The 26,662-nt window shown below is 38.8% G+C and overlaps 2 protein-coding genes across 3 annotated transcripts in view; one reads left to right on the top strand and one right to left on the bottom strand.

Moving 5' to 3' along the window:
* The window catches only part of ANKRD45 (ankyrin repeat domain 45), a 62,908-nt gene that overhangs the window by 7,361 nt on the left and 28,885 nt on the right, over positions 1–26,662 (bottom strand). The window contains exons 4-5 of the mRNA XM_050767945.1: positions 10,473–10,567; positions 8,162–8,300 (exon numbers count right to left, since the gene is read on the bottom strand). Coding sequence (XP_050623902.1) covers positions 8,162–8,300; positions 10,473–10,567 — 234 coding nt within the window. The remainder of the gene's footprint in view (positions 1–8,161; positions 8,301–10,472; positions 10,568–26,662) is intronic.
* On the top strand, positions 19,747–25,026 carry TEX50 (testis expressed 50). Of its 2 annotated transcripts, none has more exons than XM_050768036.1 (3): positions 19,747–20,334; positions 21,308–21,435; positions 24,738–25,026. In XM_050768036.1, the coding sequence occupies exons 1-3, from the start codon at positions 20,011–20,013 to the stop codon at positions 24,751–24,753; spliced, it is 468 nt and encodes a 155-aa protein (XP_050623993.1). In that variant the 5' UTR covers positions 19,747–20,010; the 3' UTR covers positions 24,754–25,026. The 2 variants fall into 2 exon arrangements, 1 of the variants encoding a protein (XP_050623993.1); XR_007721300.1 differs by having other exon boundaries at positions 19,754–20,334; positions 21,308–22,523.

The raw sequence follows: 26,662 nt of genomic DNA, 5'->3' as shown, positions 1-26,662 counted from the left end.
TTTCAGAGAGGTAAAACTCAAAAGTTAGATAAGGGTGATAATTACACAACTTTGTGAATATACTGAAAACCACTGAACTGTACTCTTTAAAATGATTACTTTTATGGTGTGAGAATTATAGCTCAATAAAGCTATTATTTTTTTAAAATGCTAGGGGTGTGCCTGCCACCAAGATTCTGATATGTTCACCTTCCTGATTCTTAGGACAGTATTCCCACAGTAGGTTTTTCCCCAAATATAGAATTATAATACTTAAACTGCTTTTTAAAATGCTACCAAGAGGAACTGAGATGGCCGACTAGAAAAAGCTGCAGTCCATGGCTCTCATGGAAAATAAAAATGGTGAGTGAATTCAGCACTTTCCAATGAAATATCCAGGTTCTTCCATTGAGACCAACTAGGCAAATGGCTTGACCCAGAAAGAATGAAGAAAAGTAGAGTGGGGCAATGGCCTACCCAAGAGTGGCACAGAACCAAAGGAACCCCCAACCCCAGCCAAGAGAAGCAGTAAGTGATTGTGTGACCATGCACAATGTATGTGTGGCTTATCTGCTGCAGGAGTAAGAAAAGTGAGAAACCACACTTCTCACACAGATCTTTGCAACCCACGGATCACGAGATCCCCTCATTAGCCTATGCCACCAGAGCCTTGAGTCTGATACACAGACCTACGCAGAGTCCTGGCAAAGCAGATGCTCAGGCTCACACAGAGACCCAGGAGTTTTACATACTCTGGCCCCAGGAATCCCAGCAAGGCAGGAGATCCATTTGTACACTCCCCTAGGAATAGGGCTGAATCCAGAGAGCCAAGCAGTGTCATTCTGTGGGCCCCACTTCCGCGGCACTTCACAAGTTAAGAGCCACCACCTTGGAATTGCTGCCAGACAGCACAACAGGCTGGAGACTGCCTGAGATGGATGAGTTCCCGGGGGTAGAGGCAGGTGCCATCCATTTCTGCAGTTTGTTCAACTCAGTCCTTCTAGCCTTCCATCTCTGAGACGTTCAAGAAGTCCTCATGAGGAGGAGTGCTGCACAATGCAGCACAGCTGCTGTGCCAGATTGTGGGCAGATTGCTTCTTTAAATGGGACCCCAATGTATCCCCCTTCACTGGGTGGGACCTCCCTGCAAGAATTACAGCAACTCTAGCCAGGGTTATACAGACATAACTCTGATCTCTTTTAAGATGGAGCCACTGTGGGGAGGGATGACTGATGTCTCTGCAGTTCAGTCAACAGCCTTTCCAGCCTGCTGGCTCTGGAGAGTCCAGGCAGTCTGGATGAGGAAGGGCTATCCCCAACACAGCACACCTGCTCTACCAAAAAGGAGCCAGATTGCTTCTTTAAGAAGGTCCCTTATCCCATCCCTCCTGACTGAGTGAGACCTCCCAACACAGGTCTTCAGATACCTCCTACAGGAGCTTCCAGGCTGGCAACAGACCAATACCCCACTGGGACAAAGCTCCCAGAGAAAGGAGCAGGCTGTTGTCTTTGCTGTTTCACAGCCTTTACTAGCTGATACCTCCAGGTAGAGGAAAAATCAAGGCAACTTCCAGTTTTCTGGAGCCATCCCCCAGCAAACTGCAGCAGCCCTACAGAAAAGTGGCCTGACTTTTAAAAGAAAAACACACAAACAGAAAGCAACAGCAGCGGCAGCATCAACAAAAAAAGACCTCAAAAAAATTCCATTCAAAGGTCAGCAACCTCAAAACTCAAAGGTAGATAAGCCCACAAAGATGAGAAAAAAATCAATGCAAAAATGCTGAAAACTCAAAAAGCCAGAGTGCCTCTTCTTCTACAAGTGACTGCAACACCTCTCCAGCAAGGGCACAGAACTGGACTGAGGCCAAGATGGCTGAAATGACAGAAGTAGGCTTTAGAAGGTGGGTAATAATAAACTTCACTAAGCTAAAGGAACACATTGTAACCCAATGCAAAGAAGCTAAGAATTATGATAAAACAATACAGGAGCTGATAACCAGAACAGCCAGTTTAGAGGACAGCATAACTGACCTGATGGAACTGAAAACCACAATGCAAGAAATTCACAATGCAATCACAAGTATCAATAGAAGAACAGATGAAGAGGAAGAAAAAATGTCAGAGCTTGAAGACTATCTTTTGAAATAGGAAGACAAGAATACAGAAAAAAAGAATGAAAAGGAATGAACAAAACCTCTGAGAAATACAGGACTATGTAAAAAGACCAAACCTATGACTGATTGGGGTACCTGAAAAAGACAGGGAGAATAAAACCAAGTTGGAAAACATACTTCAGGGTATTATCCAGGAGAATTTCCCCCAACCCAGCAAGACAGGCCAACATTCAAATTCAGGAAATCCAGAGAACCTCAGTAAGATACTCCATGAGAAGATCAACCCCAAGACACATAATCATCAGATTCTCCAAGGTCAAAATGAAAGAAAAAATGTTAAAGGAGGCCAGACTGAAAGGCCAGGTCACCTACAATGGGAAACCCATCAGACTAATGTGGACCTCTGAGTGGAAACCCTAAAACCAGAAGGGATTCGGGGCCAATATTCAACATTCTTAAAGAAAAGAATTTCCAACCCAGAATTTCTTATCCAGCCAAACTAAGCAAAGGAGAAATAAGATCCTTTTCAGACAAGCAAACACTGAGGGAATTTGTCACCACCAGTCCTGCCTTGCAGGAGTTTCTGAAGGGAGCACTAAATATGGAAAGGAAAACCCATTACCAGCCACTACAAAAACAAACTGAAGTACACAGACCAGTGACACTTTGAAGCAACCACATAATCAAGTCTGCAAAAATAACCAGCAAGCATCATGATGACAGGATCAAATTCACACATAACAATATTAACCTTAAATGTAAATGGGCTAAATGCCCCCCATTAAGAGACACAGAATGGCAAGCTGGATAAAGATCCAAGACCCATCAGTACACTGTCTTCAAAAGACCCATCTCATGTGCAAAGACACACATAGGCTCAAAAGAAAGGGATGAAGGAAAATTCACCAAGCAAATGGAAAACAGGAAAAAAGCAGGGATCACAGTCCTAGTTTCTGACAAAACAGACTCTAAACCAACAAAGGTCAAAAAGGACAAAGAAGGGGCTGGGCACGGTGGTTCATGCCTGTAATCCCAGTACTTTGAGAGGCCAAGGTTGGTGGATCTCCTGAGGTCAGGAGTTCGAGACCAGCCTGGCCAACATAGTGAAACCCAGTCTCTACTAAAAATACAAAAATTAGCCGAGTGTGGAAGTGGGCACCTGTAATCCCAGCCACTTGGGAGAGGAAGGCAGGAGAATCTCTTGAACCCAGGAGGCGAAGGTTGCAGTAAGGCGAGATTGCACCATTGTACTCCAGCCTGGGTGATAAAACAAGACTCCGTCTCAAAAAAAAAGCAAAGAAGGGTGTTACATATCAGTAAAGGGTTCAATTCAACAAGAAGAGCTAACTATCCTAAATACATATGCACACAATACAGGAGCACCCAGAGTCATAAAGTAAGTTCTCAGAGACCTACAAAGAGACTTAGACTCATACACAATAATAGTGGTAGACTTTAACACCCCACTGACAATATTAAAAAGATCATCGAGACAGAAAATTAACAAAGATATTCAGGACCTGAACTCAGCTTTGGATCAAGCACATCTGATAGATATCTACAAAACTCTTCACCCAAAAACAACAGAATATGCATTCTTCTCATCACCACATGGCACTTACTCAAAAATTGATCATATATGCAGAAGTAAAAAACTCAGCAAATGCAAAAGAACTGAAATCATAACAAACTGTCTCTCAGACCACAGTGCAATCAAATTAGAACTCAAAGCTAAGAAATTCACTCAAAACCACACAACTGCATGGAAATTGAATAACCTGCTCCTGAATGACTCCTGGGTAAAAACTGAAATTAAGGCAGAAATCAAGAAGTTCTTTGAAACTAATAAGAACAAAGAGACAATGTACCAGAATCTCTGGGATACAGCTAAAGCAGAGTTAAGGGGGAGATTCACAGCACTACATGCCCACATCAAAAAGCTGGAAAGATCTCAAATTAACAACATAACACCACAACTAAAATAACTAGAGAACCAAGAGCAAACAAACCCCAAAGTTAGCAGAAAACAAGAAATAATCAAAATCAGAGCAGAACTGAAGGAGATGGAGACACAAAAAACCCTTCAAAAAAAAAAACAATGAATCCAGGAACTGGTTTTTTGGAAAAAAAATTAATAAAATAGACCACTAGCTAAATTAAAAAAGGAGAAGAATCAAATTGACACAATCAGAAATGATAAGGATGATATCACCACTGATTCTACATCAAAACAACTGTCAGACAATACTATAAACAATTCTATGAACATAAAGTAGAAAATCTAGAAGACATGAATAAATTCCTGGACACATACATCCTCCCAAGACTGAACCAGGAAGAAACTGAATCCCTGAATAGACCAATAATGAGTTCTGAAATTGAGGCAGTAATAAATAAACTACCAACCAAAAAGAAGCCCAGGACCAGATGGATTTACAGCTGAATTCTACCAGAGGCATAAAGAAGAGCTGGCACCATCTCTACTGAAACTATTCCAAATAATTGAAAAGGAAGGACTCCTATCTAACTCATTGTATGAAGCCAGCATCATCCTGATACCCAAACCTGGTGGAGATACAACAGAAAAAGAAAACTTTAGGCCAATATCCCTGATGAACATTGATGCAAAAATCCTCAATAAAATACTGGCAAATCAAATCCAGCAGCACATCAAAAAGTTTATTCACCATGATCAAGTTGGCTTCATCTCCAGGATGCAAGGTTGGTTTAGCATATGCAAATCAATGAATGTAATTCATCACATAAGCAGAACTAAAGACAAAAACCACATGATTATCTTGATAGACAAAGAAAAGGCCTTCGAGAAAATTCAACATCTCTCCATGTTAAAAATTCTCAATAAACTAAGTATTGAAGGAATATACCTCAAAAAAATCAGAAACCTATATGAAAAACCCACAGCCAATATCATACTGAATGTACAAAAGGTGGAAGCATTCCCCTTGAAAACCAGCACAAGACAAGGATGCCCTCTTCCACCATGCCTATTTGACATAGTATTGGAAGTTCTGGCTAGGGAAATCAGGCAAGAGAAAGAAATAAAGGGTATTCAAATAGGGAGAGAGGAAGTTAAATAATCTTTGTTTGCAGATGACATGATCCTATATCTAGGAAATCCTATTATCTCAGCCCAAAAGCTTCTTAAACTGATAAGCAACTTCAGCAAACTATCAGGATACAAACTCAATGTGCGAAAATTGCTAGCATATTTATACACCAACAACAGGCAAGCAGAGAGCCAAATCATGAATGAAATCCACTTCACAATTGCTACAAAAAGAATAAAATACATAAAAATACAGCAGACAAGGGAAGTGAACAACGTCTTGAAGGAGAACTACAAACCACTGTTCAAGGAAATCAGAAAGGACACAAACAAATGGAAAAACATTCCATGTTCATGGATAGGAAGAACTAATATTATGAAATGGCCATACTGCCCAAAAAATTTATAGATTCAATGCTACTCCCATTAAGCTGTCATCGACATTCTTCACAGAATTAGAAGAAACTATTTTAAAATTCATATGGAACAAAAAAAGAGCCTGAATAGCCAAGACAATCCTAAGCAAAAAGAACAAAGCTGGAGGCATCCTGCTACCCAACTTCAAACCATACTACAAGGCTACAGTAACCAAAACAGCATGGTATTGGTAATAAAAACAGACACATAGACCAATGAAAAAGAATAGAGAACTCAGAAATCAGACCACACACCTACAACCATCTGATCTTCAACAACCCTGACAAAAACAAGCAATGGAGAAAGGATTCCCTATTTAATAAATGTTGTTGGGAAAACTGGTTAGCCATATGCAGCAAACTGAAACTGGACCCCTTCCTTACACCTTATACAAAAATTAACTCAAGATAGATTAACGACTTAAATGTAAAACTGAAAACTATAAAAACCCTAGAAGAAAATCAAGGCGATACCATTCAGGACATAGGCGCAGGCAAAGATTTCATGCATAAAACACCAAAAGCAATTGCAACAAAAGGAAAAATTGACAAATAGGATCTAATTAAACTAAAGAGCTTCTGCACAGTAAAAGAAACTATCATCAGAGTGAACAGACAACCTATAGAAAATTTTTGCAATCTATTCATCTGACAAAGGTCTAATATCCAGAGTCTACAAGGAACTTACACAAATGTATAAGGGAAAAAAAAAAAAAAAAAAAAAAAACTCCATTAAAAAGTGGGCAAAAGACATGAACAGACACTTCTCAAAAGACAACATTAAAAAAAAAAAAAAAAAAAAAGGCCGGGCATGGTGGATTCATGCCTGTAATCTCAGCACTTTGGGAGACTGAGCTGGGTGGACCACCTGAGGTCAGGAATTCAAGACCAGCCTGACCAATATGGTGAAACCCCCTCTCTACAAAAAATATAAAAATTAGCTGGGCATGGTGGCACACATGTAATCCCAGCTACTCAGGAGGCTGAGGCAAGATAATCACTTGAACCCAGGAGGCGGGGGTTACAGTGAGCATTGCATTCCAGCCTGGGTGACTAGAGTGAGACTCTGCCTCAAAAAAACAAACAAACAAACAACAACAACAACAAAAAACACATTCATGTGGCCAGTAAACAAACATGAAAAAAGTTCAACATCACTGATCATTAGAGAAATGCGAATCAAAAACACAATGACACACCATCTCATGCCAGTCAGAATGACAATTATTAAAAAGTCCAGAAACAACAGATGCTGGCAAGGTTGTGGACAAAAAGGAATTCTTATACACTGTTGGTGAGAATGTAAATTAATTTAACCATTGTGGAAGACAGTATGGCAATTCCTCAAAGATCTAGAGATGGAAATACCATTTGACCCAGCAATCCCATTACTGGGTATATACACAAAGGAATATAAATCATTCTATTATAAAGATACATGCATATGTATGTTCATTGCAGCACTATTCACAATAGCAAAAACATGGAATCAACCCAAATACCTATCAATGATAGACTGGGTAAAGAAAATGTGGAACATATATACCATGGAATACAATGCAGCCATAAAAAGGAACAAGACCATGTCCATTTAAGAGTCATGGATGGAGCTGGAAGCCATTATCCTCAGCAAACTAATGCAGGAACAGAAAACCAAACACCGTATGTTCTCACTTGTAAGTGGGAGCTGAATGATGAGAACGCGTGGACACATGGAGAGGAACAACATACACTGTATGGGTTGGGGGAGGGACAGCATCAGGAAGAATAGCTAATGGATGCTGGGCTTAATACCAAGGTGATGGGTTGATCTGAGCAGCAAACCACCATGGCACATGTTTACCTATGTAACAAACCAGCACATCCTGCACATGTACCCTGGAACTTAAAATAAATGTTGAAAGAAAAAAATAAAAATAAAAATAAATAAAATAAAATGTTGCCACCCTATCTCCCAGGAGGAGATACTTCCTAGATGAGAATCAAAATCAAAGACAGGCCCAGTGTCGTGGCTCACACCTGTAATGCCAACACTTCAGGAGGCTGAGGCAGGAGGATTACATGAAGCCAGGAGTTCAAGACCAGCCTGAGTAACATACCAAGACCCTATCTCCATAAAAAATTTAAAAATTGGCTAAGCATGGTGATGCTCGCCTGTGGTCCCAGTTACTCAGGAGGCAGGAGTATCACTTGAGCCCAGGAGTTGGAGGCTGCGGTAAACTACAATCACACCACTGCACTCCAGCCTGGGTAACAGAGCAAGACTCTGCCTCAAAAAAAAAAAAAAAAAAAAAAAAAAAAAAAAATCAAAGCAAAGCGACAGTAATCACATAAAATTTAACGACTGATAATGGTAACATTAAGATTAGTATTAGACATTTTCTGTAGGAAGAATTCAGTTATTATTAGTTATTACTAATATTGAAAATAATGAAACTAGGGAACTATATCATAGATTAGTGCTTGTAACAATGTTAATGACTACTTAATGAAGATTGTTAAAATCAGAATATCTCAGAAATAACAACATTGAACTTAATTTTCATCCCTTCTGACATTCAAACCACCTTTTATCCAAAACTTACGTGGTGTAGTCATTTTTGCGAAGATAGGAGTCACAGTATCTTCTAGTTGTTGTCTCTGCTCTAAAAGCTCATTAATGGAAGCTTCTGTATGAGTTTCCAACCACTCATTTTTTGCACGGCATGCACTGAGGATGGTATTCTAGGGACAGAAATACAGAGTTTGCTCTCCACTTATTTACTGAAAAATAAAACTCAACAGTATCTCTAAACCAGCACGTGTTCTGCTGGTTTAAAACCAGCAGAGTTCTAAACCAACCAAACTTTCTGTGATGATAGAAATATTCTGTACCTGCATTGTCCAATACAGTAGCCATTAGATATAAATAGCTATTGGGCACTAGAAATGTGGCTAGGGTGACTAAGGAACTACAATTTTAAATTGTAATTAATTTTAAATAATTCAAATTTGAATAGTCACATGTGGCTAGTGTCTATTATATTGGACACTGCAGCTCTAACATTAGTGGAATATGAGCACAATAAAACTCACCATCAAGAGTCATGAAGCCTGGTACCATTCTACACTTTCTCCCTAATTCTTCATTTTTGGTAAGCCCTGTGACTAAAAGAAGTACTTGTAAAGACCAGAAAAGAATAGGTGGATGGTATGAGTTGCATGCAACTCAAAAGACAATGCTGATATTTTATTCCCTCTCAAATGGTTCACAGGAGGAAGTTCAAGAAATACAAGAAAAGTTCCACCTTACTGAAAATCTCTCAGTTTGCACTGTAAAATTATCTCATTGCACATATGCAGCAAATTTCTGATGTCTGATTTAAGATGTTTATTGTACTATGATCTGTAATAATAAAGATAAATAAATACATTTGTGGTATGTCCTGTCCACACTGTTAAATAACAAGCAGTAGAATATGCAGAAGTATGTAGAAGGAAGTAGACTTAGAGGTGTCCTTAATATCTTATGAAGAAGAAAAAAAGTAAAATTGAATAATATATATAAGTGTGATCTCATTTTTATAAAAACAAAATCTTTCATAAAATTCCTATTATGTGTATGGATACATATGATTATATAAGTGAAAGGAAAAACATAACACAAAATTGTTATTAGAACCACAGAGTGCGTAATAAGAATAGAAATAGAAAAGGAAAAACTATTAGGCTTGCTTTAGACATTTTGATTTTTTTCTAATTATTACTATGTATACATAATAATTTCTAGTTCAAATAATCAAATTTTTAAAAATTAAAATAAGAATGTTCTAGTAACTAGTTTGACAAAGCACTATTTCTTTGTGTCAGGGAAATTTTGCTTTTTGCAGATCTGATAGCTCCAAAAGCTATTCTAACAGAATTTTTCCTACATTTTATTTGTTTCACAAGAGATTTTGTAGAGTACTCTACAAGACACAAGAGAAAATGTATAACTTATCAAATGCTTAGAGTTGGTGATATCTTATACTTTTAGCAATACCCAATTCTTTTTCATCTGAATAATAGGTCACAGGAAATTCACAGAGCATCCTGCACAAAAATATAGGAAATAATTTAAAACCAAAACACATTTCTGATGCCCTCAGTATATTTTTTAAATGTACATTCGGAGCACTAAACTATTCCACAGGGAATGCTTAGATAGTACTTAGAGTGGGCAAGTGGGCTTTAAAATTACTATGTTTATATCTGTGTATTTTTTTCCCATTCTGGAAAATTTGACACATTAAATAATATGCAATATGTTTGTACATGTACATATATACCAAAATATATAATGTATATCTCAGTTTTGAAGCAAAATAATGAAATGAATATTTCCATTGTATTATTTTGGACCCTACTACTCAACAGAAGAACCAGAACACTACCAGTACTATTAATGCAGCTTCTGTCCCTCCCCATCCCAGCCCCCTGACTGCCTTCAAGAGATAACTATGATCTGTGCTTATCCCTTCGCTTGACTTTTTAAATAGTTTTATTCCCATATGTAGGCATCCCTAAATTATATAGTTTGTAATTGCTTGTTTTTGAGCTTTATAAAAATCTATGTAGTCTTTGATTTTTTTTTTTTACTCAATATTACATTTCTAAGATTCAGCCATGTCGCTGGGTTTGATACTTAGTACATCTCTATGTCACTCTTTAATACTATTTATTTTAGTTTTGATCAGACTATCCTCTATTAGAGGTTTATAAAGAAAGGAAGGGAAGGTAGGAAGGAAGAAGGAAAGAAAGAGGGAGGAAGGAGGAAGTAAGGACCACTACGTGCCTTTAGAACATCAGTGCAAAAATTAAAATATAAGACAAAATTCTCAAAACACCACAGAACAAGCAATAATCATAATACAGTACCTTGTCTTCCTTAAGGAGTTTCCCTGATCCCTTTTCAGTGTCAGTAACAGCTAAAGAGACTTTTGCAATATATTTTTTCAGAGTCAGTCTTGCATCTGAAAGAATGGACAGAAACACACACATGACAAGACAAAGACAAGAGGCAGAGCAAGATAGTCAAATGGAAGCCTCCACTGTCCACCCCACCCCACAGAAACACCAAATTGAACAACTATCCATACAAAAAAAGCACCAACATGAGAACCAAGAATCAGGTAAGCAATCACAGTACCTCATTTTAACATCATATTAAGGAAAGAGGCACTGAAGAGGGCAGGAAAGACAGTTTTGAACTGCCTACACCACATTTCCCCCATACCCCTGGCAATGGCCACACAGTGCAGACAGAGAATCTGTATGCTTGAGGGAGGGAGAGCACAGTGATTGTGGGACTTTGCACTACAGCTCAATGCTTCCCATCATAGTAGAAAGCATCATGGGGCAGAATTCAGCTGGCACCCATGGATGCAGCATTTAGACCAGCACTAGCCAGAGGGGACGCACATCCCAACAGTTGGAATCTGAGTTCCAGCAGGCCCCACCACTACAGGCTAAAGTGCTATGGGGTCCTAAATAAACTTGAAAGGCCATCTATGCCACGAGGTCTGCAATTCCTGGGCAAGTCCTAGTGCTATGCAGGGATCAGAGCCAGTTGTCTCGGGGTGCACGTCACCTAGTGAGACACTAGCCTGAATGGCCATGAGAGTGCTTGCCACCCCTCTGCCAATCCCAGGTGACATAGCTTACAGCTCTGGGAGAGACTCCTTTCTTCTGCTGGAGGAGAAGAGAGGGAAAAGTGAATAAGACTTTATCCTGCAACTTGGATACCAGCTCAGCCACAGTAGAACAGGGCACCAAGCAGAGTCCTGAGGCCCCCATTCCAGGCCCTAACTCCAAGGTGATATTTCTAGACATATCCTGGGCCAAAAGGGAACCAATTGCCTTGAAGGGAAGGACCCAGTCCTGGCAGGATTCATCACCTGCTGACTAAAGAGCCCTTGGGGTCCTAAATAAGCATCGGTGATACCCAGGCAGTACTCACCGCGGGCCTTGGGTGAGACTCAGAGCCATGCTGGCTTCAAGGGTGACCCAGAACATTCCCCAGCTGTAGTGACTATGGGGAGAGACACCTTCTGCTTGACGAAAGGAGAGGGAAGAGTAAATGGGACTTTGTCTTGCAACCTGGGTACCAGCTCAGCCACAGTGGGGTGGCACACCAAGCAGGATCCTGAGGTCCCTGATTCTAAGCCTGGCTCCTGGAGAGCATTTCTGGGTCTTGCCTGGACCTGGAGAGCCCACTGCCCTGAAAGGAGAGACCCATGCTGGGCAGTATTCACCACAGGCTGATTGCAGAGCCCTTGGGCCTTGAGTGAATATCAGCAGAAGCCAGGTGGTACTTGCTGTGGGTTTGGGCAGTGGTTGCCGCAGGGAGAGACTACTGTGTTAGAAGAAAGGGGAGAGGAAAAGTGGGAAGGACTTTGTCTTATGGCTTGGGTGCCAGCTCAGCTGCAGTAGAACAGAGTACCAGCTAGATTCCTAAGGTTCTTGACTCTAGGACTTGACTCCCAGATGGCATCTCCGGACCCACCCAGAGCCTGGGGGAACTTGCTGCCTTTAGGGAAGGACACATGCCTGGCTGTATTTGCCAACTGCTGACTGTAGACCACTGGGCCTTGAATGAATATAAGCAATAACCAGGCAGTGGTCACCACAGGCCTTGGGCAAGACCCAGTGCCATGCTGGCTTCAGGTCTGACCCAGGGTAGTCCTAGTGGTGGTGGCCACAGGGGTGCTTGTGTTACCCCCCACCCCCAGTTCTAGGCAACTCAGCACAGAGAGAGAGACTCTGTTTGTTGAGGGGAAAGTAAGAAAAGAAAAAAAGCGTTTCTGCCCGATAATCCAGGGCATTTTCCCACATCTTACCCGAGACCACCAAGACTGTATCTCTACAAGTCTGCAAGAGCCACAGCGTTACTGAGATTGGGGTGCCCCCTAATGCAGATACAGCCAGAGTAACCAAAAACTTAGACCACAACACCCAAGTCCCTTCAAATACTTAGAAAGCCTTCCCAAGAAGGACAGGTACAAACAAGCCCAGACTGCAATACCTACAATAAATATCTAACTCTTCAATGCCCAGATGCCAATGAATATCCACAAGCAAGAAGATCAGTCAGAAAAACAAGACCTCATCAAACAAACTAAATAAGGCCCCAGTGACCAATCCCAGAGTGAAAGAGATATGTGACTTTTCAGACAGAGAATTCAAAATAGCTATTTTGAGGAAACTCAAAGAAATTCAAGATAACACAGAGAAAGAATTCAGAATCCTATCAGATAAAATTAACAAAGAGTTTGGAACAATTTAAAAGAATCAAGCAGTAATTCTGGAGCTGAAAAATGCAATTGACGTACCAAACAATGCATGAGAGTCTCTTAACAGTAGAATTGATCAAGCAGAAGAAAGAAAGCCCAAAGACAGGTTATTTGAAAATACAGTCAGAGGAGACAAAAGGAAAAAGAATAAAAAACAATGAAGCACTCCTATAAGATCTAGAAAACAGCCTCAAAAGGGCAAATCTAAAAGTTACTGGCCTTAAGGAAGAGGTAGAGAGAGATCAAGGTAGAAAGTTTATTCAAAGGAATAAATTTATTCAAAGGAATAATATTAATAAAAAAGAACTTCCCAAACCTAGAGAAATATATCAATATTCAAGCACTAGAAGATTATAGAACACCAAGCAGTTTTAGCCCAAAGAAGACTACCTCAAGATTTAATAATCAACCTCCCAAAAATCAGGGATAAAGATCCTAAAAGCAGCAAGAGAAAAGAAACAAATAACATATAATGGAACTCCAATACATCTAGCAACAGACTTTTCAGTAGAAACCATATAGGCCAGGAGAGAGTAGCATGACATATTTAAAGTGCTAAAGGAAAATAACTTTTACCCTAGAACAGTATATCCATGAAAATATCCTTCAAACACATCAGAGAAATATTTTCCCAGGCAAACGAAAGCTGAGGGATTTCATCAACACTAGACTTGTCCTAGAAGAAATGCTAAAGGGAGTTTTTTAATCTGAAAGAAAAGGATGTGGTTGAGCAATAAGAAATCATCAGAATATATAAAACTCACTGGTAATAGTAGGTACACAGAAAACCACAAAATACTATGTATGACATTGTAATTACAGTGGGTAAACTACTCATATTTTGAATAGAAAGACTAAAAGATTAACCTATCAAACGTAACAATTTTCAAGACATAGATGGTACAATAGGATATAAATAAAAACAACAAAGAGGTAAAAAGTTGGAGGGGAATGAAGTTAAAATGTAGTTTTTATTTGTTTTTCTCTTCGCTTGTTTATACAATCTATATTAAGTTGTCATCAGTCTAAAATAATGAACTATAAGATACTATTTGAAAGTCTCATGGTAATCTCAAATCAAAAAACATACAACAAAGCTGGGCATGGTGGCTCACATCTATAATCCCAGCACTTTGGGAGGCCAAGGCAGGTGGATTCCTTGAGGTCAGGAGTTTGAGACCAGCTACTCAAAATATAAAAATTAGCTGGCATGGTGGTGCATGCCTGTAATCCCAACTACTAGTGAGGCTGAAGCAGGAGAATCACTTGAAGTCAGGAGGCAGATGTTACAGTGAGCCAAGATTGTGCCACTGCACTCCAATCTGGGTGACTCTGCCAAAAAAAAAAAAAAAAAAAAAAAAACAGAGACACAAAAAATAAAAAGCAAGAGACTAAAACATACTATCAGAGAAAATCACCTTCACTAAAAGGAAGACAGGAAGGAAGGAAAGAAGGAATAAAAGACCACAAAACAACCAGAAAACAAATAGCAAACTGGCAGGAGTAAGTCCTTACTTACCAATAATAACACTGAATGTAAATAGACTAAACTCTCCAATCAAAAGACATAGAGTGGTTGAAGAGATAAAAATCAAAGATCCAATTATCTGTTACATATAAGAAACACACTTCACCTATAAAGACACACATAGGTGGAAAATAAAAGGATAAAAAAAGATATTCCATGTCAATGGAAACCAATAAAGAGCAGGAGTAGTATACTTACATCAGACAAAATAGATTTCAAGAAAAAAACTATGAAAGATACAAAGAAGGTCTTTAGCAACAGGATATAACAGAGGATATAACATGCATGTATATTCATACATGCACCCAACATTGGAGCACCCAGATATTTAAAGCAAATATTATTAGAGCTAAAGAGAGAGATAGACCCCAATACAATAATAGGTAGAGACTTCAACACCCCACTTTCAGCACTGGACAGATCATCCAGACAGAACATTAAAAAAGAAACATCGGACTTAATTTGCACTACCGACCAAATGGACCTACTAGATATTTACAGAACATTTCATTCAATGACTGCACAAGGCACATTTTTCTACTCAGCACATGGATCATTCTCAAGGACAGACCATATATTAGGCCACAAAAAAAGTCTTAAAAGTTTCAAAAAAAGTTAAAATTATATCAAGTATTTTCTCTGACCACAATGGAATAAAGCTAGAAATCAATAACAAGAGGAATTTTGGAAACTATACAGCACATAGAAATGAAACAGTATGCTTCTGAATGAACAGTGTGTCAATGAAGAAATTACTAATAAGAAGGAAATTTTTTAAATTCTTGCAACAAACGAAAATAGAAACACAATATACCAAAACTATGGAATGCAATGAAAGCAATACTAAGAGGAAAGTTTATAGCAATAAACACCTACATTAAAAAAATACAAAAACTTCAAATAAACACCTTAACAATACATCTTAAAGAACTAGAAAACCAAGAGCAAACCAAACCCAAAATTAGTAGAACAAAATAAATAAAAAAGATCCTAACAAAAATTAATGAAATTGAAATTTTAAAAAAATTTCAAAAGATCAATGAAATGAAAAGTTGGTTTTTTGAAAAGATAAACAAAATTGGCAAACCATTAGCCAGACTAAGAAATAAAGGCCCAAATTTTAAAAATCAGAAAAAATGAAAAAGAAGACATTACAACCAATTCCACAGAAATTCAAAAGATCATTAGAGGCTACTATGAGCAAATATATGCCAATAAATTGGAAAACTTAAGATAAATGGATAAAGTTCTAGACACAAACAACCTACAAGTTTAAACCATGAAGAAATCCAAAATCTGAATAAACCAATAACAAGTAACGAGATGAAAGCTGTAATAAAAAGCCTCCAAGCAAAGAAAAGCCCAGGACCCAATAGCTTCATGCCGTTTTACCAAACACTTAAAGAACTAATACCATTCCTACTCAAACTATTCTGAAAAATAGAGAAGGAAGAAATACTTCCAAATACATTTTACAGAGCCATTATTACCCTGATACCAAAACCAGATGAAGATACTTAAAAAAAAAAAAAAAAAAAAAACCCTCAAAACTACAAGCCAATCTCCCTGATGAACACTGATGCAAAAATCCTCAACAAAATGTTAGCAAACTGAATTCAATCACACATTGAAAAGATCATTCATCATGACTATCATCATGACCAAGTGACATTTATCCCAAGGATGCAAGGATGTTTCAGCAAATGCAAATCAACTAATGTGATACATCATATCAATAGAATGAAGGACACAAACCATATGATCATTTTAATTGAGGCTAAAATTTAATATTGTTTCATGTAAAAGCCCCCAAAAAACTGGGTATAGTAGGAACATACATCAACACAATAAAAGCCACATATGACAGACCCACAGCTGGTGTAATGTAGAACAGGAAAAACTGAAAGCCTTTCCTTTAAGATCTGGAATAAGACAAGAATGCCCACTTTCACCACTGTTATTCAATGTAGTGTTGGAAGTCTTACCTAGAGCAATCAGAGAAGAAAATAAAGGGCATCCAAATTGGAAAGGAGGAAGTAAAATTATCCTTGATTCCAGCTGATATAATTTTATATTTGGAAAAGTGTAAAGACTCTACCAAAAAAATTATTAGAACTGATAAACAAATTCAGTAAAATTGCAGGATACAAAATCAACACGCAAAAATCAGTAGTATTTCTATAGGCCAACAGTGAACAATCTGAAAAAAAAAAATCAAGAAAGTAACCCCATTTACAATACATACAAAGAAAATAAAATACTTAGGAATAAACTTAACCCAAAAAGTGAAAAATCTCTATAATTAAAACTATAAAAGACTGATGTAAGAAACTGAAGAGGACACAAAAAATGGAAAGACATTCCATGTTCATAGATTGGAAGAATCGCTATTGTTAAAATGCTCATACTACCTAAAGCAATGTACAGATTCAATACATTAGTATCAAAATACTAATGACATGCTTTGCAGAAATAGAAAACACAATACTAAAATTTTTGTGGAACCAAAAAGACCCAGAATAGCCAAAGACATCCTGAGCAAAACAAAAACAAAAAAACTGAAGGAATCACATTACTTGACTTCAAATTATACTATAGAGCTATAGTAACCAAAACAGCATGGGACTGGCCTAAAAACAGGCACATAGACCAATGGAGCAGAATGAAGAACCTAGAAATAAATCCATAAATCTATAGTGAACTCACTTTTGACAAAGATGCCAAGAACATACATTGGGGAAAGGACAGTCTCTTCAATAAATGGTGCTGGGAAAACTGGATATCCATAAGCAGAAGAATGAAACTAGACCCCATCTCTCACCACATACAAAAATTAAATCAAACTGAATTAAAGACTTAAATATAAGACCTCAAACTATGAAACTACTATAAGAAAACATTTGAGAAATGTTGCGGGAAGTCAGGGACCCCCAACGGAGGGACCAGCTGAAGCCACGGCAGAATTTAAATTGTGAAGATTTTATGGACATTTATTAGTTCCCCAAATTAATACTTTTATAATTTCTTACGCCTGTCTTTACCGCAATTTCTGAACATAAATTGTGAAGATTTCATGAACATTTATCACTTCCCCAATCAATACCCTTGTGATTTCCCATGCCTGTCTTTAATCTCCTAATCCTGTCATTTTCTTCATAAGCTGAGGAGGATATATGTCGCCTCAGAACCCTGTGATGATTGTGTTAACTGCACAAATTGTTTGTAGAGCGTGTGTGTTTGAACAGTATGAAATCTGGGCACCTTGAAAAAAGAACAGGATAACAGCAATCTTTAGGCAACAAGGGAGATAAGACTTGGAGCCTGACTGCACAGGTGAGCCAGGTGGAAGAGAGCCATATTTCTCTTCTTTCAAATGCAAATAGGAGAAATATCGCTGAATTATTTTTCTCAGCAAGGAACATCCCTGAGAAAGAGAATGCGCCCTGAGGGTAGGTCTATGAACGGACCCCTTAAGGCGGCTGCCTTTTATGGTCGAAGCCAAAGGGATGAACTAAGCCCAGGTCTCCTGTAGTGCTCCCAGGCTTATTAGGAGGAGGAAATTCCCACCTAATAAATTTTGATCAGACAGGTTGTCTGCTCTCAAACCCTGTCTCCTGATGTTATCAATGACAATGCGTGCCCGAAACTTCATTAGCAATTTTAATTTCGCTCCATCCTGTGGTCCTGTGATCTCACCCTGCCTCCACTTGCTTTGTGATATCTTATTACCTTGTGAAGTATGTGATCTCTGTGACTCACACCCTATTCGTGCACTCCCTCCCCTTTTGAAAATTGCTAATAAAAACTTGCTGGTTTTATGGCTTGGGGAACATCACGGAACCTGCAAACGTGTGATGTCTCCCCTGGACACCCAGCTTTAAAATTTTTCTCTCTTGTACTCTTTCCCTTTATTTCTCAAACCAGCCGAGACACCTAGGAAATAGAAAAGAACCCACGTTAACTATTGGGAGCGGGTTCTCCCAATAGGGAAACTCTCCAGGATACTGGTCTGGGCAAAGATTTTTTCAGTAATACCCTACAAGCAGAGGCAACCAAAGAAAAAAATCAACAAATGGGATTATGACATTAAAAAGCTTCTGCACAGCAAAGGAAACAATCAACAAAATGAAGAGACAACCCACAGAATGGAAGAAAACTACCCATATGACAAGGGATTAATAACCAGAATATATAAGGAGCTCTAACAACTCAATAGGAAAAAAATCTAATAATCCTATTTTTTAAATGGGCAAAAGATGTGAATAGACATTTCTCAGAAGACATACAAAATAGCAACCAGTATATGAAAAGGTGCTCAACATCACTGATCATCCAGAGAAATGCAAATCAAAACTACAATGATGTATCATATCACCATAGCACTCCACAGATACAGACACATAGATTTAGATAGATACAATTATTTTCTGTATCCCCCTACTAGAAAGTAAACTCTATGAAGGTTAATGATTCTGTTTTGGGCTACACTGTGTACGTATTCTCAGCTCCTAGAACAGTGTTTAGCACACAGTCAGCACTCAACAAATATTTGTTATATGAATGCTTACACAAAATGTCTTTGCTTACTATGTTTCCCCAATCTTAGATAGCCTCTCTACACTGCCACCTACAAAAATTCCACTCATTCTTTAAAGCCCACTCACATACCTTTTTCTGCAAAATTTCCTAATTCCCCCAAGTGGAACTCATTGCCCTCTCAACAGTTATGTGTTTATAATTTTATTTACTTACAATTTGTTATATTTATTTTTATAATATTTATTTTTTATAATGAAATCAGAATCATTTTAATTATTACATTGGTTTTTGCTTTTACCTCTAGATTGTACACTCCTTAAAGGCAAGGCCTATGTCCCATCTTTTCATCATATACCATGCCACCTTCCTCACCCCTTACCCACTACCTGATAGGACCACATCACCACCACAGGAATATATTATAAGGAATAGGCACTCAATATTTGTTGAACTATTTGAAGGGAAGGACATTCCCAAACAAAAAAATAAAAGCAGATACTAGGTTATGTGAAGTGGTATACTATTTTTTAAGTAAATGTAAAACTGCAGTGCTTCAGAAGAAAGGTTAGAGGTGATATGAGTAAATTATTTCCATAAGATTCTATTAATATGACTGTAGTTGAATTTATTAGCTAACAAAATATTAGTAAAGTGTTCATTTTAAGGAAAATTGAAGAAGCTGAAACCATTCTGGCAAAACAACAACACAACAACAACAAAAAAGTATCTTTAAGAAACTCAATGTGATTGGTCAGGTGACACCTTTTAGTTCCAATGTGGTTCTTTATGACGTCACTGAACTTACCCCTGAGTCACTATGACTGATAATGTTACAATGATCATCAGTGTATCCTTTGCTGGGCATATTTTGCTGACTGGCAAGGTTATATGAAGTGCTTTTATTGAAGCACCATTTTAGCTAATAGCTCATTAGCTAAATAGCTCATTTCTGCTTCCCTTCATAGGGAATTTAGCTATTTTATTTTATTATTTAGCTAATTTAGCTATTTTAAAATAGCTAAATTTTAGCTACTTTTTTTTCAGTTGACAAAGAAGGATGTCTAATCAAGGACTACCACTGATTTTTTCTCTGTTGCTTATCTGCTTCTTTGGGGAGAGTTTCTGCATTTGTGATGGAACTATCTGGACAAAGGTTGGATGGGAGATCCTTCCAGAAGAAGTACATTATTGGAAATTTAAGGGTTCTCCATCTCACCGTCTGCCTTATCTTCTGGATAAACTATGCTGTGACTTTGCTAACATGGATATATTTCAGGGTTGTTTATATCTCATTTATAATTTATTGCAAGCTCTCTTTTTCATCTTATTTGTTTTGTCTGTGCATTACCTGTGGATGAAATGGAAGAAACACCAAAAAAAGGTGAATTCATGATACAAGTAGTAATAGTTACAAAATCTCTAAGGGTTTAGAAAATAATATTACTCGTTTCTTTGAGAGAGGGTACCGTGTTTTATTCCTCATTGTAACCTTCCCCCAACTTCCCATCATCCTCAGCGTCTAGCACAGTGTCTTGCTCATACTAGGTATTGAACGAATGTGTATTGAATTAGGTCCTTAGAATCATCTAGTTCCCTCTACTTCAAGTTACAAAACACACCAAAAAAAGTAGTGTGCTACCATTTGGAGAATGTATGGAAAATCAAGGTATCTGTCTGGGTCCTTAGGTAAGTCATTTGCTCTTTCTCAGTTGCCTCATCCATAAAAGGATCTGTAACAAGAGATCTCTTAGAACTCTTCCAGATGTATCTAAGAAATCTAAGTACAAAATTTGTCATGTAATTTTTATATGGGCTATAAACTAATTGCTAATATTAAAACAACTTTCTGGGAAAAGGAGTTTTTAAACTATTACATAATTTCCCACTTTGCCAATAGATGACACCATAGTTTCAGAGGCAACCTTAAAAGCTCTTTGATCAAAAAACAAAACCTCATTGACCTTCAGAAGAATTAGATATTTATAAATGTTTTCTTATTTTTAAAATGACTGTTACTTTATGGTAATGTATCTTGAGGTTCTTTAGTAAAGGAATACATTTTGCTAATCAAATAATTTCTCACAAGAGAGTACCCTAAACATAGGACACACTAATTATTTGCTGATGGTGATAAGGATCATATATGTGGCATATAGATAACATTTCCTCTTCATTTATACCTTTCTTCTATAGTAACCTTCCTTTTGTATAAATAATTGATGTGTGCTGTTTTAACAAAGTTTCTTTACACATTTAGAACACAAATTGAATTTGAACTATATTATTAACTCTACTATAGTATTGAACTCTACTATTTTATGTAGATAAAATCTATATTGTTTTTCCCCTTTTAGCTGAAAAACCAAGCCTCATTAGAAAAACCTGGTAATGATCTAGAAAGCCCATTCATCTACAACATTGACAAAACACTCTACAGAGTGGCAACCACAGCATCAGCGATATACAAGATCTGGGATCACAGGTCTTACCATCCTTCCTCTAAGAAAATTAAGCACTGCAAATTAAAGAAGAAGAGTAAAGAAGAAGGAGCCAGAAGACACTAAATATATGCATATGCAAATGTAGCTTAGTCAAATATAGAGATCACAAAAGAAATCTATCATCTAAGGATAAAAATGGTTCTTTGGAAACCTTTATAAACCTTTATAAATTTTTTGCCACAATCTTTACTAAAATTTTCCAAAGAAGCCTGGGTTGAAATGTTACTTCCATTCAATTAAAAAAGAACCCGGACTTACTAAAGTACTAGAGAATAAATTGTATACTGTAGAAAATGAAATAGAGGTTCCTCTTCAAAGGGACTTTCCTCCAAGTCTAACTCCAAATAGAAAGTAACCTCTCTTAGAAGCAAAATTTACTCAAAGACCCGAGCTAATATTGTTAAATTCTGCTAATTGTAATAAAGAAATCAATATACTCCGTTCTTAGCTCCCACATTTTAGCCTAGATATTTGCCCTGGCTTGCCTAAACAGGTCCAAGCAAGCATTAGGTCATAGCCTGTTCCTCTTTCCTTATTTGGAAGTGTTTTTGCCTCTCTCAGCATTCCGCAAGTTACTTCCTCTCTTCCTTTGTTCTCCTCTGCTTTTGCCTCTTTTGAGAAGTTCTAAGTTGCTAGCCAATCAGGTTGAGTACAGAATGTGAGGTCCCATTCCAGCCAATGGAAACTGGACACAGCAGTAGGGTGGACACATCAGGTTATAAATGACTCTGTCTCTTTTGTTCGTGTGTGGCAAGACTGCTAGCAAGCAGCACCCTTTCTGCAGAAAGTAAACTAGCCTTGCTGAGAGATCCTTTGTCTCAGTGTTGATTTTTGTGACACTGAGCACCTGTTCCCAACAATTTGGTGGCCCATAGGGGATTAACATTCCCCTCTGGGACAGTCTTTGGTCCTCTCTCATGGGGAGGTGCCCTGCCGCCCATTGCAGCAGCCCCAGGAGGAGAGCCAGGACCTACCTGGTGCAAGGAATATAGTTGGATTCTCAGCAACGCGGGGAAAGAGAGAGGCTTGTGGGACTGCAGTGACCAGGTGACTCCATGCACAGGCCAAGGTAGGAAAAGCTGCAAGAGGGTGGCAAAGTACTTCCTTGGTGGTCAGCTTTTGGAAGCTGAGTGTGTGTGTGTGAACGATTACCAGTCTGTTGCTGGACAGAGTGTGTGGACACAAACAGGAAGGGTGTAAGGAACCTCCAAAAGGGAAAAGGAGGGGAAGGTTAACCTCCCAGGGAAAGAGAATCGGCGAGACATCTCTGGTATGAGAGATTGAGCCTTTTGCAAGCCTTTAAGGATGGGACAGCCAAGATATCCCCAGTCTGAAGGATCTGGGGGATTGAGCCTTCCCGGGAAAAGAATAGGCGAGACATCCCTAGCACAAAGAATTGGGCCTATCTAGGATTCAACATGGGAAAAGGCCCTTGGCAAGCCTCCAAAGGAAGGGAGGGCAAGAAGCCTCTAGTAGGAGAGGTTGAGCCAAGCCCCTCTCCCCCATTGCCACTGCCACCGCACCCAGGAGTGCTAGAAACCTCCAGCAAGGAGCAAGGGGGGTTGAAAGCTCCAGGGAAGGGGCCTATTCTAGTCAGGCACCACCCAAAAACTTGAAGATAGGAAATGTTTCGAGTAAGAGAAGATAAAGAGCTGCAGCTACAGCAGTATTAGTTGAAGAAAGTAAAAAATTAACCTTTGTGGGGAAATAAACTGCAAGCATACCCCACCAAGTTAGAGCTATTTAAAATCAAAAGCAGGAAGGTGGCTTACTGACTCCAGAATCTTGAAATATAAGGCTATTTTAGTAGAAAAAGATGATTTAACCTTGACTACTGATAATTCACTCAACCCAGCAGGTTTCTTGGCAGGAGACCCAAATTTAAAAAACACTTGTGTCTAGAGTTCACTACCAAACAAAAGTCAGGCCAGATCTAGGAGAGGCCCCTTTTAAAACAGGGTGGCACTGGTTTATAGATGGTTCCTCCAAAACAGTCAAAGTAGAAAAACATAATTGGTATTCAGTAATTGATGGAGAAACGCTTGAAGAAGTAGAGTCAGGAAGACTGCCCAATAATTAGTCTGCCCAAACCTGTGACCTGTTTGCACTCAATCAAGCTTTGAAATATTTGCAGAACAAAGAAGGAACTGTTTATACTGATTCTAAGTATGCCTTTGGAGTGGTACATACAGTTAGAAAACTTTGGGCTGAGCAAGGTCTTATTAACAGTAAAGGCCAAGATCTAGTCCACAAAGAACTAATTGTTCGTATCCTAGACAATCTCCAGTTGCCAGAAGAGATAGCTATTGTACATGTCCCAGGGCATAAAGGACTTTTCTTTCACAAGTCAGGGAAATAACCAAATGACCTTGCAGGTCAGATAACCAAACAAGCTGCTGTTTCTTCTAAAATGCCTTTCACTTAATTCCTTGCCTTCCTTCCCCTACTGCAGTCCCCATCTTCTCTTCCACTAAAAAAGGAAAAGTTAATAAAAATAGAAGCTAAAGAGAACACAGAAGGAAAATGGGTATTACTAGATCAAAGGAAGATGTTATCCAAACCTCTCATAAGGGAGGTCTTAACCACAGTTCTCAGACTTCGTGGGTGTATAGGAATTCATACCCTAGCCAAGCAAGTTACAAATAGTTGTCTAATATGTAAGAAAACCAACAAACAAGTCATAAAGAAATCACCTCCAAGGTGCAGGGATCCAGGACTAAGGCCATTCCAAAGCGTTCAAATGAACTGCAGTGAAATGACCCCAATCAGTTGCCTAAAGTATTTGTTGGTAAGAGTAGATCATCTCACTCACTAGACTGAAGCTACCTCCTTTTCAAATGCAACAGCTAATTATGTAGTTAAAGCATTAATGGAGAATATAGCACCCAAATGTAGGCTAATAGAGAATATGGACTTGGACAATGGAACCCATCTCACAGCCCATGTCATTAAGAAGCTATCCCAGGTTTTAAACATTAGATGGGAGTATCATATCCTGTGGCATCCATCTTCATCATGGAAGGTAGAAAGGATGAATCAGACCTTAAAGAACCACTTAACCAAATTAGTTCTAGAAACTCGTTTACTGTGGACCAAATGTCTTCCCATTGCCTTACTGAGGATCAGGACAGCTCCCTGAAAGGATACAGGCCTGTCTCCATATGAAATGTTATATGGATTGCCTTATTTACATTCCTCAGCTGATGTTCCTACGTTTAAAACTAAGGATCAGTTCCTCAGAAATTATATACTTGGTCTCTCCTCTACCTTTTCTTCTCTTAAGGTCAAAGGTCTCTTAGCACCAGCCACCACTAGAATTTCCAGAACACCAGCACCAACCCGGGGACCACCTTCTCATCAAAGGGTGGAAGGAAGGAAAACTCGAGCCCAGCTGGGAAGGCCCCTATCTGGTGCTGTTAATCACCGAGACTGCCGTCCACACAGCTGAGAAAGGATGGACCCACCATACTCGAGTCAAGAAAGCATCTTCCTCGTCAGAATCATGGGTTGCTGTACCAGGATTGAGCCCTACCAAGTTAAAGTTAAAGAAAGCTTAATTTTCATGTACCTTCTATATTGCTTCCTTTCCTCTCCTTATTCTGTTATTAGGTCCTTTGTTATTAATATAACTAAGTCTGACCCACCTCAGACCATTGCCTTTAATGCTTGCTCTGTCATACCTTGTGGAGATGTGAAGGATTAATGACAGCTAGCCTTTTCACACAAATATTTATGCCCCAGCCCTCTGACTGACACAGTTACTCCTAGCACTCATAGTTGTGATTGCCTGCAGCTGAGACACCAATTCTCTGCTCCTACAGCCTGGTAACCTTGTAGTAGCTGGAACTATGTCCTTTGAACTACTCAGGAGCAAGGTTAGACTTCCACGGAGGAGGTTTGTGCAAATCTAAAACCCCTCATCTATTTCACTAAAGGGACTACCCCTTCTAACTGTCAGCCTTATCAGTGTAACCCTGTCCTCTCTCTCACCACCTCCACTTTAACTGACTCTAAACTTGCCCTTGCTCACTTCTATGGTATGGGGATTGATGTAAATGGGAAAGACCCCCTAGGCATTTTTAAGATACGCATTATTCCCCCGTCTTCCCCTTCTTCAGTATCCTCATTTTTAAATCCCACACCAGTTACTCCGACACCTAATGATAAAACTAGAGTGTCTATTGTGAAAGTGAAATATCTAAGACAGACCTTAGCTATTGAGACAGGATATCAAGATGCAAATACCTGGCTGAAATGGATTAAATATTCCATTTGCACTTTAAATAAAAGCGATTGTTACGCTTGTGCACACGGTAGACCAGAGGCCCAGATTGTCCCTTTCCACTCAGATGGTCTCCTCGTTGACCAGGCATGGACTGTATGGTGGCTGTCTTCCAGAATCCCACTGCTTGGGATAATCCATCACGCCAAGCTCTCTCTGCTGTTTCCTGAAGTTCGACACCCTGAGGGTCAGGCCTGGAGGGCAATCCAGCTTCCACCTCTAAATGCCACGTTTACTTCATGCCTTGCACAGCAGGGGGAGAATTTGGTGTTCCTTGGAAGCATAAAAAGATGCAAGGAACTCAAGCCTATCCAGAAGCTTGCCCATCAGTCCCCGAGCAGATGGATGGTGGTACTGTGGAGGACCTTTACTGGATACTCTGCCTTATAATTGTAGCAGTACTTGTGCTCTAATCCAATTGACTATCCCCTTCACCCTGGCGTTTCATCAATCTGAGAAAGTAAAAACAAGACACTGCAGGCCAAGGGAAACTCCATATGAGTCCTTTGATCCTCAGGTTTACATAGATGTTATTGGGGTCCCATGAGGAGTGCCAGATAAGTTTAAAGCATGGAATCAAATAGCTACAGGATTTGAATCTACATTGTTCTGGTGGTTAACTATAAATCTATAAATAAAAATGCAGACTGGATAAACTATATTACAATCAGCAATGATTTGTAAATCATACTAGGGACTCCTTCAAAGGGATAGCTGAGCAACTAAGACCTACCAGCCTGGAAAAATAGAATAGCCTTAGATATGATATTAGCAGCCAGATGGCCTGGAAAAATAGAATAGCCTTAGATATGATATTAGCAGAAAAGGGAGATGTTTGCATCATGATTGAAACTCAATGTTGTACCTTTATTCCTAATAATACTGCCCCTGACGGAACTATAACAAGAGTGCTGCAAGGATTAACA

This window comes from Macaca thibetana, chromosome 1, assembly GCF_024542745.1.
Source record: "Macaca thibetana thibetana isolate TM-01 chromosome 1, ASM2454274v1, whole genome shotgun sequence".
NCBI lineage: Eukaryota > Metazoa > Chordata > Mammalia > Primates > Cercopithecidae > Macaca > Macaca thibetana.
This window is presented reverse-complemented; position numbering and strand designations above follow the sequence as displayed.